This window comes from Rhinopithecus roxellana, chromosome 18, assembly GCF_007565055.1.
Source record: "Rhinopithecus roxellana isolate Shanxi Qingling chromosome 18, ASM756505v1, whole genome shotgun sequence".
In the NCBI taxonomy this organism is placed as follows: Eukaryota; Metazoa; Chordata; class Mammalia; order Primates; family Cercopithecidae; genus Rhinopithecus; species Rhinopithecus roxellana.
This window is the reverse complement of record NC_044566.1, coordinates 43,103,588-43,118,810: the sequence shown is the minus strand read 5'-3', so window position 1 is coordinate 43,118,810 and position 15,223 is coordinate 43,103,588. Positions and strand designations below refer to the sequence as shown.

At 39.1% G+C, this 15,223-nt stretch overlaps 1 protein-coding gene across 6 annotated transcripts in view; it reads left to right on the top strand.

Moving 5' to 3' along the window:
* SETDB2 (SET domain bifurcated histone lysine methyltransferase 2) overlaps nt 1–15,223 on the top strand; it is a 51,999-nt gene that overhangs the window by 22,425 nt on the left and 14,351 nt on the right. For 5 of the 6 annotated variants that reach the window (XM_030922445.1, XM_030922446.1, XM_030922444.1 and 2 more), the window contains one exon: nt 13,550–14,110. In XM_030922445.1, coding sequence (XP_030778305.1) covers nt 13,550–14,110 — 561 coding nt within the window. The remainder of the gene's footprint in view (nt 1–13,549; nt 14,111–15,223) is intronic. The other variant, XM_010363837.2, reaches the window with a different exon arrangement.

Genomic DNA, 15,223 nt, shown 5'->3' with positions numbered 1-15,223 from the left:
TTTTCTGACCTTCCCTTTCCATTTTATCATTACTTTCAGTAAAGATTCTTTGGCATAAAGGAGAATTGCAGAAGAGTGAATCTGATACTCTGACATGTAGTCTTTATTTTTAGTAGATAATACCTGGGCCTAACCCTTCAAGTACTAATTACAGAGAAGTTTCTGAAAGTTCTCTAGAGTAAAGAACATAGTTTCAAAACACAAAGTATCTTTAGAAAGAAATTTCTTTGTTACCCTAATTTCATTTGTTCTTTTAGCTCAATATTAAATTGACCAAAAAAAACCTCAATGTATAATTCTTTTTTTGATTTCGTGTCTGTGAGAGTTGTAGATAGACACTGTTTCTTATGATTTGGATTTACAAATACTAGAGATGTCATTGCAGTTTGAGTGGGTCTCACAAGGCCCATAAAATTATTTTAAAATGCTCTAAAGCTAAGTTTACACTTTAGCTCCTTAATTGGCCATTTCAGTAGCTCACAAAACAGTTTTTTTCCTAGAAATTCTGACCTTTGAATATACAGTATAAAATTTCATAAGTTTTTAAGAACAAATTTACTAAGTCTAAATCACTAAAATATGAAGTTCTTTTTCATGCAAATTACCACCAAACAAGCTCTCTACCAAACAGTTATCTATATATTTAGACATTATATTTTAAACGTAAATGCAGGAGTGGTTTATTCCTGTGAAGTATCATTTTGTGGTTTAAGTTCATTATACCAGCTTACCAGAATCTTTGAATTTTGGAATATTTTTTGTCCCTTTTAGCTTATCATCTTGTACAAATAAATAAGCTTTCTAATATTCATTATGGTCACTGAAAACAATATTGACCAGGACATGACCAAAGATAAAAACCTTGTGGTTGGCTCACTACTAGACACTGTTTCTATTACACTTCAGAAAGAACTCTTTCAGCAACTGTGAATTTACTTCTACTGTTGTCCCGCCTACACTTCTCACTTACAAGGTGGTCATGAAAAATCAAGGTTCACTGCCATAGCATTCTGTGGCATTGCCAGACATTATTCATACTTATTGAAAACTTTGTCAAAAAAGAAAATTCAGAAATTGGGATTTTTCTCACCTACTTGTTGACTCATCACCTAGTCTTGGCCTTTTAAATTCCAAATATTTAGAAGTCACACACTTGATGCCTTCTTCTGGAAATTTTTAAGAGACCAATGTTAAGCTAACCTTTCTATATTTTCTGTAGCCTGTCCTCCTTCCCTTTTTAAAAGTCAGGGCAGTGAGAACTTGAGGATAAGTGGTCACAGAAAAAATCAGGGCAGTACTGTTTTATTTTTAATTTTTCCGTATTTGAAGTTTTTTTCCCCAGACCTTGAGATTTAATTTGTAGAGTCTTCTATATGCTTAAATAAACTTGAGTTCTAGTACCCTCTCTTTAACTGTCACAGACTTCAGTTTCTTTTTTTTTTTATTGTTTCCAACTTGAGAGCCATACTTACAGATGGAAAAGACAAAGGCAGAATTGTTTTTGAGAAACTCTTCCTTCTCTTTGTTATCAGTTAACCTTATCTTTCTCCTAACAGATTATTTTCTTGTTCTAAGCATAACTTTAGTTGTTTGTTGTTGTTGTTGTTGTTGTTGTTGTTGTTGTTGTTATTTTATTAGCATTTTTGGAAACCTCGGTTCTTACTAGGCTTTGTGATACTTTTCTTACCGGTTCATACCAATGTTTCGTATTCATAATTAACTGTCAAAGAAGACAGTTCAATGTTTTGTATTCGTAATTAACTGTCTTCTTTTGTATGTATACTTGTAAAAATCCGAGCTGCCCAGAAAAATTGAGTTGGTTTCTTTAACTGTTTTCCCAACTCTTTAGGACTGTTTGTGATTATATAATCAGAATTTCATTTCCTTAAGAATCTCCCATCTCTCTTGTACTGTATTGACACTCAGAGGCTTTTTTTTTTTTTTTGAGATTATACCTAACTTTGAGTTGAGCTTTCTGAGATCCTTTCAGATGAAGGGACATGTCTTATTAGGCTTAGGATTTTCTTCCTTTGCTGTTAAGAATTCCAAGGAAGCATTTCATTTTTGACTGGAATTATGTTTAAATAATTCCTTTTATATTTCCTCTGCAGGCCGGAAGTTTATTACTTATTTTACTTTCAGTACTTAAACCCTCTTAGCAGGCCAGTGGTCACATAGGCTGCCTGGTAAACTAAATGATCAATAACTTAAGCCAGGGATTCTCAGCACCGGCTAAACTGCTCAAGATTAGGCTGAGCATGGTGGCTCACACCAGTAATCCCAGCACTTAGGAAGGCTGAGGCAGGAGGACCACTTGAGCCCAAAAATTCAAGACTAGCCTGGGCAACATGGCAAAACCCCATCTCTACAAAAAAATAACAAAAATTAGCTGGGAGTAGTGGCACATGCCTGTGGTCCCAGCTACTTGGGAGGCTGAGGTGTAGCACCTAAGTCCGGAAGGTCAAGGCTGCAGTGAGCCATGATCACGCCTCCACGCTCTAACTTGGGTGACAAAGTGAGACCCTATTTCACAAAAAAGATTATACAAACTATCAATGGCAAACCCCAGGATGAAATCTTGGGTCTAATAGGACACAGGCTTCAGTTTTTTGTGGGGTTTTTTCTTTTCTTTCTTTTCTTTTTTTTTTTTTTTTTTTTTGAGACAGCAGGGTCTCACTCTGTCTCGCTAAGTGGACTGCAGTGGCACATAGTCACAACTCACTGTAGCCTTGACCTCCTAAGCTCAAGCGATCCTTCCACCTCAGACTCTCAAGTAGCTGGGACTACAGGTGCATACCACCACACCTGGCTAATTTTTAACTTTTTTTTTTTTTTTTGTAGCGATGTGATCTTGCTGTGTTGCCCAGGCAGGTCGTGAACTCCTGGTCTCAAGCAATCCTCCCTCCTCAGCTTCCCAAAGTGCTGGGATTACAGGCATGAGCCACCCCACCATGCCCAGTCAGTATTTTATTCTCGAGTTGAACTGAATTTCTACTCCATGTAAGTGAGTTATGACATAGGTAAATGTAAAAATTTAAAATAATAATTAAAAAGATATCCTTTTTATACTTTTGTGATTTTAGAAGTCTGAATTCCTTCTTTTTTTTTTTTTTTTTTGGTCAAGTGTAAACTTTGGTTTGTCAGGAGTACACACCTATTCAAGCTAGCTTAAGTAGTGGACTTTATTAGAAGTGTACGAGGCGTGCAGCTGTGGTTAGCATACTGGGTGACATTGGGCTTGCACCACTACTTAAAGACACAGGTGTAAATTTAAGCCATTATGTGGCTTTTTACATGACATGCACACAAACCCAAAAGATGATTAAAAAAAAAAACATGCACACACATGTACCTAGACATACATACACACATATATGTAAGTAAAATAGGTCTTGAAGAACAGAAAATGTAACACAGCAGGCCATGTGAACACTAAAATAGGAACTCAAAAGTCAGTATCTAAGGTCAGGGTTGACACAGTCTCAACTCTACTTATATCTGTTACCAGTAGGTTTCTTCTCTTCCCACATGACCAAACATAGCTGCTCCAGCTGAACCTTCTAGTGCAAGTGTTACCTCATGAGACATATATATATATATATATAAATTTTTTTTTTTTTTTTTAAATAGAGACAGGGTCTAGTCATGTTGCCCAGGCTGGTCTTGATCTCCTGGGCTCAATGAATCCTCCTGCCTCAGCCTCCCACAGTGCTGGGATTACAACAGGTGTAAGCTACCACACCCAACCATTTTTTAAAATATCTTAATTTAAATTCTTGAAAGAGACTGTATAAAAAGCCTAGTATATATACAAGACCCAACATCTTTGAGTACACTGAAATTAATATACCTGCCTTTCAGAAGAGGATGACCAAAGAAAGGACTGAGCAAAATAACAAATTTACCTACTGCAGTCTTTAGATGAATACAGTTTACATTCTTGTTTTAAAATATGCCCCCTTAATGGTCATAGAGGATAGAATGACTTCTTACTTTAGCCTTGCCAAAAGCTAGATAATCAGTTGGCAGCCTCTAAGCCGTACTTCACTTTGATGTTCAGGGTGACTAACGACACCCTGAACAATTGTCAAATCGAATGCAAACTGAGAAATCCTTACCCAGAGACTGGCAAACAGGTCCAGACAGCCGTGGACTTCTCCTTCTCACTAGTTATTCCTTATCCTGTATTTACCTCTAGCACTTTTAATCAATAACTAGATTTACAGTACTGTACATAGAATTGGTTTTGTTTATTTCTGGGTTTTTTTTTTCAGTAATGTATCTTCACACCTAAATGAAGTTAACCCTCCTCTCCATAAAATTGGGATGAAATTAGGTTACTTTATACTTAAGACTTGTAAGTTGGGGTTTTTTTCTTCTATTTAGTAAAATGAAGCACAGATAAGAAAAATCTTTTCTAAGGTTCATGCTAGTGTTTTATTTTTATGTTTTTCTCCTTCTTTTCTGTTTTTTTCTCATCTCCTCCCACTCCTCCCTAACTCTTCTTAAATGTAAAACATGTATTTCTCTGTGTTAATTGCCCAGTACCTAGAGTCTTGTATCTCCCAGTTTTTATTTATTAGTCATAAGAAGAATACTTTTAAGCTAGTTTGACTTTCTTGAAATGTAAATTCCAAATTACAAGTTTTACCAGCATATTTACTATTACAAATTTTAGTCCTAAGTAGTTCTAATACAACTCCAAGTAGTGGCTAACTTGGAGTTGTATTTGTTGTGTCATATGAGGAAATTATGTAAAGGACATTAAACTACTATTCAAATATTAGTTGTTATTTAAGAACTAAAGATAACCCAGATACTTTCTCTCTCACATATATCCTGAATTAATCCCTTCATATTCCAAGAAAAATTTGAGTCATCTACATTAATATTTAATGTTCCCCTTCCTCCAAAGAGCAAAACAGGAACCAAAAATTTCATACCTGAGGCCAGGCGCAGTGACTCATGCTTGTAATCCTAGTACTTTGGGAGGCCAAGGCAGGCAGATTGCTTGAGCTCAGGAGTTTGAGGCCAGCCTGGGCAACATGGTGAGACCCCATCTCTACCAAAAATGCAAAAAATTAGCTGGGCGTCGTGATGCATGCCCATGGTCCCAGCTACTCTAGAGGCTGAGGTGGGAGGATTGCATGAGCCCAGGAGGCAGAGGTTGTGGGGAACCAAGATTGCACCACTACACTCCAGCCTGGGTGACAGAGTGAGACCCTGTCTCCAAAAAAAAAAAAAAAATTCATAGGCGAAATGGGGAACTCAAATGACATTTACAGAATAATATACTACAGAATCCAATTTGAAACATATTTATTTGGTTAAGTCAAATTGAAAAGGACAATAGAACAGTTTACTATCTCTATAAATCTCTTAAGTGTATAAGTAACTTGAGAGTGAGTAACTTATGTCAAAACCAAGAACAGGGCCATGAGAGCCTAAGGAATGTATTACAGTGAATTCTGAATGAAAGAAAATAGGGTAGTTTATCTCAGATAGACAAATAAATAGAATATCCGGAGTTCAGATTATACTATAATTCCTTATAAGAAAAAGTGGTAAGAAGGAACTTGACACTTAATAATGGGGAACAAGTAGTTTCCAGGTACCACCTTTGAAAAACAAGAAGATATTGGATACTAAAATAAATCAAGGACCAGGCATGGTGGCTCACACCTGTAATCCCAGCACTTTGGGAGGCTAAGGAAGGTGGGTTACTTGAGGTCAGGAGTTCGAGACCAGCCTGGCCCACATGGTAAAACCCTGTCTCTACTAAAAATACAAAAATTAGCTGGTTGTGGTGGTGGGCATCTGTAATCCCGGCTACTTGGGAGGCTGAGGCAGGAGAATCACTTAAACCTGGGAGGTGGAGGTTGCAGTGAGCCGAGATCATGCCACTGCACTCCAGCTTAGGCAACAGAGTGAGACTCCGTCTCAAAAAAAAAAAAAATAAAATGAAATGAAATAAATCAAGGAATAAAAATAATTACTAAATTGGATTAGGCTAAAGAAGACAGAAATTAAATGGAAAAGAAAACCAAAAGGTGAGTTATAGAATATATTTCTTACTATGTTATGTCCTTTCCAACATTATTCAAAAACACTAGATAAATTGAAATTATTTAGGGAAACATAACCTTACCTTCCCCTACCCCCTCATTTTTAATGCATTAGGCATTAGTACATTGTAGTCCATGGATAGTGATGGATTTATAGTAATCATTTCGCTGTGTTCTCACCAATATTTTTTACTATCTTTTCAAGAAATTTAAAAGATAGAGTGTATATATAAAGGAATATAACTCATACCATCCAGAATTTACAGCTATTAACGTTCCATTGTATGTACTTCCAGTCTCTCTTTTACTTTTTATTTTTTTGGAGATGGAGTCTTCGTTCTGTCACCCAAGCTGGAATGCAGTGGTGTGATCTCGGCTCACTGCATCCTCTGCCTCCCGGGTTCAAGCACTTCTCCTGCATCAGCCTCCAGAGTAGCTGGGACTACAGGTGCACACCACCATGCCTGTCTAATTTTCTGTATTTTAGTAGAGATGAGGTTTCACCATGTTGCCCAAGCTGGTCTCGAACTCCTGAGCTCAGGCATTCCCCCTGCCTCAGCCTCCCAAAGTGCTAGGATTACAGGCATGAGCCACTGTACCTGGGCCCGGTCTCTTTGTAAAAAAGAAAATAAAACATTATAGTATCTTTGAACTATATTTAACTTCCCAGCATGACAGGTTTCTTTGTCCTGTCTACCTTTCTAGGAGCAATCACTATCATCAATTTTTTTTAAATTTATAATTGACACAAAATTGTACATAGTTATGGCAAACATTCAGTGCAGGTATACATTATGGTATGATCAAATCAGGATAATTACCTTATCACTATAAACATTTATCATTTCTTTGTAGTGACAGCACTCAAACTCTTCTAGCTATCTTGGAAAAAACACTGTTATTTGCTATAGTCTCCCTACTATGTAATAGAAGACCAGAATTTATTCTTCCTGTCTCCTTTTTATCTTTTATTTTTTTAGAGATAGAGTATCAGGCCGGGCGCGGTGGCTCAAGCCTGTAATCCCAGCACTTTGGGAGGCCGAGACGGGCGGATCACGAGGACAGGAGTTTGAGACCATCCTGGCTAACACGGTGAAACCCCGTCTCTACTAAAAAAAAAAACAATACAAAAAACTAGCCGGGCGAGGTGGCGGGCGCCTGTAGTCCCAGCTACTCGGGAGGCTGAGGCAGGAGAATGGCGTAAACCTGGGAGGCGGAGCTTGCAGTGAGCTGAGATCCGGCCACTGCACTCCAGTCTGGGCGACAGAGCGAGACTCCGTCTCAACAAAAAAAAAAAAAAAAAAAAAAAAAAAAAAAAAAAAAAGAGATAGAGTATCACTCTGTCACCCAGGCTGGAGTTCAGTGGCACGATCATAGCTCCCTGTAACCTTGAACTTCTGTCACAATCTTCCCACCTCAGCCTTTCCAGTAGCTAAGACTACAGGCACACGGCATCATGCCAGACTTATTTTTTTTTTTTTTCCACTTTTTGTAGAGACAGGAGCTTGCCGTATTGCCTGGGCTGGTCTCGAACTCCTAGGCTTAAACAATCCTCCCACCTCCTCCTCCTGAGTTGCTGGGATTACAGGTTTGAGTGACCGTGCCTGGCCTAATCTTCCTCTCTAACTGTAACACTGACCAAGACTAACCTCTCTCAGTGCCCCATTCCTTCCTGCCCTCCCCTACCCTCTTGATAATCACCCTTCTACTGTCTACTATGAAATCACATTTTTAGATTCCAGATATGAGTGAGATCCTGCCATGTTTGTCTTTCTGTACCTGGCTTATTTGACTTAACATAATGTCCTCCAGGTTCATCCATTTACCAGGTTCATCCATTGTTACCGCAAATGACAATATTCCATTCTTTCTTATGGCTGAGTATTCATTGTTGGTGTGAATGTGTATATATGTGTGTGTATACACATTTTTATCTATTCATCTGTAGATGGGCATTTATATTGATTCCATATATTGGCTACTGTAATACTGTAATAAACATGGGAATGCAGTTGTCTTTTTGGTATACTGACTTCATATCCTTTGGATATGTATCCAGTGATGGGATTGCTGGATCATATGGTTGCTCTATTTTTAATTTTTTGAAGAACTTCCATACTGGTTTCCATAATGTCCGTACTGATTTACATTCCCACCAATAGTGTACAGATGTACCTAAGAGATAATTGCAGATTTGGTTCTGGACCACTGCAACAAAACAAATATCACAATAGAACAAGTCACAAAAAGGTTTTGGTTTCCCAGTGCATGTAAAAGTTACATTTACACTATACTATAGTTTATTAAGTGTGCAGTACCATTATGTCTAGAAACACAATGTACATACCTTAATTTATAAATACTTTATTGCTAAAAAATACTGACAATAATCTGAGCCCTTAGCAAGTCCTAATCTCTGTGCTGGTGAAGAGTCTTGCCTCGATGTTGTTGGCTGCAGACTTGTGGGCAGAGGATTACCCAGGTGCCGAGGCAAGAGACTGAAAGCACAAACTGTTTCAGCATAATAAAGAAAATAGAATAAGAATAGTTATAGTACAAATTAGATACAGAGATGATCATGAACATTATCAATCATTAGTATAGACATTATTAATCATTAGCTTTTAATATTACTCTTTGTGGTATTACTAATATAACTAAGGAATAACCAGCGAGTATAGGGTCAGGTGCTGAAGGGACATTGTGAGAAGTCACCAAGAAGGCAAGAGCTGAGCCCTCTGTCACGACCGCATAAGGGCCGCTTGAGGGCTCCTTGGTCAAGCGGTAATAGCCAGTGCCTGGGAAGGCACCCATTACTTAGCAGACTGCGAAAGGGAGTCTCCCTTTCCTTGGAGGGGTCAGGGAACACTCTGCTCCACCAGCTTCTTGTGGGAGGTTAGATATTATCCAGGCCTACCCACAGTCATCCAGAGGCTGAAGCCCCTCCCTGTGGTGCTGTGCTTCAGTGGTCATGCTCCTTGTTCACTTTCATGTTCCTCCCATACTCCTGGTTCCTCTTTGAAGTTCTTAGAAAATAGCAGTAGAAAAAAATAGTGAAAGTCTTAAAGTCTTTGATCTTTCTAATAAGTGCATAGAAGAAAACGCTGACGTATGCTGCCTTCTGTCTCTGCTTCGGCTACCTGAAAGGGAAGGGACCCCTGTCCTATGATCATGTGACTTGCTTGACCTTATCAATCACTTGGACAACTCACCCTCCTTACCCTACCCCCTTGTCTTGTATACAGTAAATATCAGCGTGCCCAGCCATTCGAGGCCACTACTGGTCTCCGTGTCTTGGTGGTAGTGGTCCCCCGGGCCCAGCTGTTTTCTCTTTATCTGTTTGTCTTGTGTCTTTATTTCTTGCGATCTCTCGTCTCCGCACACGGGGAGAACACCCACAAAGCCCCATAGGGCTGGACCCTACACTGACGAATGAGGGTGGTGGCTGCTGACTGTTGGAGTGACTATGACAATTTCTTAAAATAAGACAGCAATAAAGTTTGCTACATTGATGGACTCTTTCTTTCAAGAAAGAGTTCTCTGCAGTATGTGATGCTGTTCATTGACAGCATTTTACCCACAATAGAACAGCTTTCAAAATTGGAGTCAATTCTTTCGAAGCCTGCCACTGCTTTATCAACTAAATTTATGTAATGTTCTATTAATAAATCCTTTGTTGTCATTTCAACATTGTCCACAACATCTTCATGAGTAGATTCCATCTCAAGAAACCACTTTCTTTACCCATCCATAAGAAGCAGCTCCTCATCTGTTCAAGTTTTATCCTGAGATTGCAACAATTTAGTCAGATCTTCAGGTTCTACTTCTCATTCTAGTTTTTTGCTATTTGTTTCACATCTGCAGTTACTTCCTCCAGTGAAGTCTTATGCCCCTCAAAGTCATTCATAAGGGTTAGCATCCACTTCTTCCAAACTCCTGGTAAGGTTGATATTTTGACCTCCTCCCATGAATCACAAGTGGTATCTAGAATGGTGAATCTTTTCCAGAAGGTTATTTACTTTGCCCAGACCCATCAGAGGAATCACTATGGCTGGCAGCTTAATAGCCTTATAAAGTGTATTTCTTAAATAATAAGACTTGAAAGTCAAAATTACCCCTTTGTCCATGGGCTGAAGAATGGATGTTGTGTTAACAGGCATAAGAACAACATTAATCTCCTTGTACATCTCCATCAGAGCTCTTTTTTTTTTTTTTTTTTTTTTGAGATGGAGTCTCGCTCTGTCGCCCAGGCTGGAGTGCAGTGGCCGGATCTCAGCTCACTGCAAGCTCCGCCTCCCGGGTTTACGCCATTCTCCTGCCTCAGCCTCCCGAGTAGCTGGGACTACAGGCGCCCACCACCTCGCCCGGCTAGATTTTTGTATTTTTTAGTAGAGACGGGGTTTCACCGTGTTAGCCAGGATGGTCCCGATCTCCTGACTTCATGATCCGACTGTCGCGGCCTCCCAAAGTGCTGGGATTACAGGCTTGAGCCACCATGCCCGGCCCATCAGAGCTCTTGAGTGACGAAGTCATCATGGCTCACTACAGCCTTGACCTCCCCAGGCTCAGGCAGTTCTCCTACCTCAGCCTCCTGAGTAGCTGGGACTACAGGTGTGCACCACCACGTCCCACTAATTTTTTTCTATTCATAGTAGAGATGGGGTTTCTCCATGTTGACCAGGCTGGTCTTGAACTCCTGGGCTTAAGCGATCCTCCTACTTCAGCCTCCCAAAATGTGGGGATTGCAGGCATGGGCCACTGCACCTGACCGTAGCCTCTTTTTATGAGAAAAGTATACTCATATTTATATTTGGAAATTGTATAAATAAGTGTTTCAAATGTATGTTCCTCTTGACCTACTAATTCCTCTTAAAGGAATGTATTTTAAAATAATAATCAGGAATTTGGTCAAGGATTTATATATGAGGATGTTCATTAAAGTAGTAACATAGAGACAAATTGGAAACAAACATTTTCAACATTAAAAGATTTATAGGGTTGGCGTGGTGGCTCACACCTGTAATCCCAGCACTTTGGGAGGCCAAGGTGGGTGGATCAGTTGTGGTCAGGAGTTTGAGACCAGCCTGAACAACATGGTAAAACCCCATCTCTGCTAAAAATACAAAAATTAGCTGGACTTGGTTACACATACCTGTAATCCCAGCTACTTGGGAGGCTGAGGCACGAGAATCGCTTGAACCTGGGAAGCAGAGGTTGCAGTGAGCCAAGGTCATGCCACTGCACTCCAGCCTGGGCAATAAAGCAAAACTCTGTCTCTCAAAAAAAAAAAAATCTAAATAAATTATAGTACATCCTTTCACCTGTTAGACTCTGAAATCCAAAAGCTTCCAGACCCACCTGATTGATGAAGCGCTATGAAAGCAGGCATTCTCATTTATTGCTGAAGGAACTGACACAATGGAGAACAATGTGGCAATATTAATGAAATAACTAATCCATTTGCCTTGTGACCTAGCACTCCCATTTCTGGGAATATGCTCTGCAACAATATCTTTACATGTATGAAATTGTTATTCATACAATAAAATTCATAAGTAATCTTAGATTATTACAATAAAATTAGTTATTAAAAGATCACTGTATAAGTTTACTGTATATGTTCTAAAAGATAACTGTGTAAGTTAACTAGTCCACTATTGTGGTCTAGCCTATACTACATGTTATGGAAAAAAGTCCATTATTGCAGGCTAGGTAATTAAATTGTGGACTTACACAAAGGATTACTATACAGTTGGAGAAAGGATGAGGAAGCTCCATATCTGCACGTCCTATGTGGTAGCCACTAGCTACATGGGGCTGTTTAAATTTGAATTAATCAAAATTAGATAAAATGTAAAAATTCAGTTCTTTGGTCATGCAAGCTACATTTAAAAGTGCTCAGTAGCCACATGTGCCTACTGGCTACCATATCGGACAGCACAGGTATAGACCATTTCTATCAATGGAGAAAGTTTTTTTGGATGGCACTGCTTTATATAGTGTATTAGTCCGTTTTCACGCTGCTGATAAAGACAGACCCAACACCGGGCAATTTACAAAAGAAAGAAGTTTAATGGACTTACTGTTCCACATGGCTGGGGAGGCCTCACACTCATGGCAGAAGGCAAGCAAGAACAAGTCACATCTTAGCATGGATGGTGACAGGCAAAGAGCTTGTGCAGGGAAACTCCCCCTTACGTTACCATCAGATCTCATGAGACTTATTCACTGTCACGAGAACAGCACAGGAAAGACCTGTCCCCATGATTCAGTTGCCTCCCACCAGGTCCTTCCCACAACATGTGGGAATTCAAGATGAGATTTGGGTAGGAACACAGCCAAACCATATCATACAGCAAATACAACACGTCTCTAAAATACCTGTATTATAATACGTAACAGACACCTACAGATAGAACATACTACGTAAAACAAAACTCAGATTATTTGTGAAATTTTAAAACCTGATTTCCAAACACATGGAAGCTTTTCACAGATTTTTTTTTTTTTTTTTTTTTTTTTTTAAGACAGAATCTCACTCTGTCACCCAGGCTGGAGTGCAATGGTGTGATCATGGTTCACTGTAGCCTCAACCTCCCAAGTCCAAGTGGTCCTCCCACCTCAGCCCCCAAAGTAGCTGGCACTACAGGCATGCACCACCACACTTGACTAATTTTGTTTACTTTTTGTAGGGAAGAGGTTTCACTGTGTTGCCCAGGCTGATCTTGAGCTCCTGAGCTCAAGCAATCCTTCCGCCTTGACCTCTCAAAGTGCTGGGATTACAGTTGTGAGCCATCACACCCTGCTGACGTTTTAGATTAATAACCACCCCATTTTCTCCTGTCAGTTTGCCATTTTTTCAGATGTATCAATACGATTGCGAGGTAGATCACATATTATGGAAAGAATTCAGTTGGTACTATTGTTGAAGGCAAACAGTATAAAGGATTCTTAATGAATTAATAAGTTTTCAGCCAGCCTTTGTTTTTGGCATGTAAAGAGCTTGATCCCAGCATGCCTGAAGAAATAACCTTCTTCAGTGCTTTATTGATTACATGCTCTAAATCAACTCTAAATTTGCTAGGTGCTATGAAATACCTAATAGAAAGTTACAGCTATAATCACAGCTTCCTGGAGTATTCTGAAATCAGGTATAAGGCAGACCTGGTGCATGCCTGTACCAGCTATTTGGGAAACTGAGGCAGGAGGATCACTTGGGGACAAGAGTTCAAGGCTGCTGTGTGCTGTGATCACACCTGTGAATGGCCACTACACTCCAGCCTGGGCAACATAGCAAGACCCCATCTCTGAGAAAAGTTTTAAAAATAGATACAATGTTTCTATGGCTGCAGAACATCTTAAAATGTGTATCTTCGAGTCTGGCTTATTTTAATATTGTCTAAGAAGATAGGAAATAATTATAGTTTTTTTTTAATGAATTGAACTATAAATCTGAGATGCTAATGAATGATTTATTTTAACAGAACGGAAAATAAGGAAATTCTCTCTCTTGAAGATAAAGTTGTAGACTTTAGAGAAAAAGACTCATCTTTGAATTTATCTTACCAAAGTCATGACTGCTCTGGTGCTTGTCTGATGAAAATGCCACTGAACTTGAAGGGAGAAAACCCTCTGCAGTTGCCAATCAAATGTCACTTCCAAAGACGACATGCCAAGACAAACTCTCATTCTTCAGCACTCCATGTGAGTTATAAAACCCCTTGTGGAAGGAGTCTACGAAACGTGGAGGAAGTTTTTCGTTACCTGCTTGAGACAGAGTGTAACTTTTTATTTACAGATAACTTTTCTTTCAATACCTATGTTCAGTTGGCTCGGAATTACCCAAAGCAAAAAGAAGTTGTTTCTGATGTGGATATTAGCAATGGAGTGGAATCAGTGCCCATTTCTTTCTGTAATGAAATTGACAGTAGAAAGCTTCCACAGTTTAAGTACAGAAAGACTGTGTGGCCTCGAACATATTATCTAACCAACTTTTCCAGCATGTTTACTGATTCCTGTGACTGCTCTGAGGGCTGCATAGACATGTGAGTAGAAAAACATAGCATTTCAAAAAATCTTCTGAATGTAAGGACACTTGTTAAGAAGTCTTGTTATGTATTAATTTGTCTATCTAAAACCTGTTCGAGAGTCTACGGTAAGACTGGGCATGGTGGCCCACACATGTAATCCCAGCACTTTGGGAGACCAAGGTGGGAGGCCAGCTTGAGCACAGGAGTTTGAGACCAGCCTGGGCAACATGGCAAGACCCCATCTTTACAGAAAAATTTTAAAATTCGCTGGGTATGGTGGTGTGCACCTATAGTCCGACTACTCTGGAGGCTGGGGTAGGAGGTCTGCTTGAGCCCAGGAGGTCAAGGATGCAGTGAGCTGTGATCACACACTGTATCAGAGGCCTGGACAACAAAGCAAGACCCTGTCTCCAGAAAAAAATAAAAAGGTCTACAATGGGAAAATGAGCTCTCACTAGCAGTAGGAAAAAAAGCCTCTTAATTATTTGCCAAATATGGTAATTTGAAAGTTACTTCTTCCAAGGATGCATATTTCCTTTAATCTAGTTCTAATACATTAAGAGATCATCAATAGCATTACAACAAATGATATTTAACAGTGCCAGACACTGTGACAAGTACTTTACATTCACTCTCTTAATCTTCACAAAAACCCATGAGGTAGATAATATCTCAGTGTTATGCATGAGGAAGTTAGGCCTCAGAGAAGTCAATTTGGAGAGATCATAGAACAAATTTTGGAGACAGGATTTGAACCCATGTTCTTAACCATTGGGTTATATGTTGCATTTTACTTTTAAAAATCATTTGCTGGCTAATGTGATACTTATAACTAGTGTTTTCTTGATCGTAGTATAGTATTAATATCCCATTAAAAAATGAAAACATGTTCTAATATATTAAGACTTTGAAAACCATTTTCAGGGTATGTAGTACACATACATTTGTAGGAATATAGATGTAGAGTGGTGTTGCATTATATGTACATTTAATGCAAATTTAGCTACCTGTACTTGGCAAAAAAAGAATAAGAGAATGATAAATAATTTAAATAGCATAATAATAGTTTTCACCATCCTCTCAGTTAATTGGAGTGTAAAATGAGAGCTATATCTACTGTTACCTCAG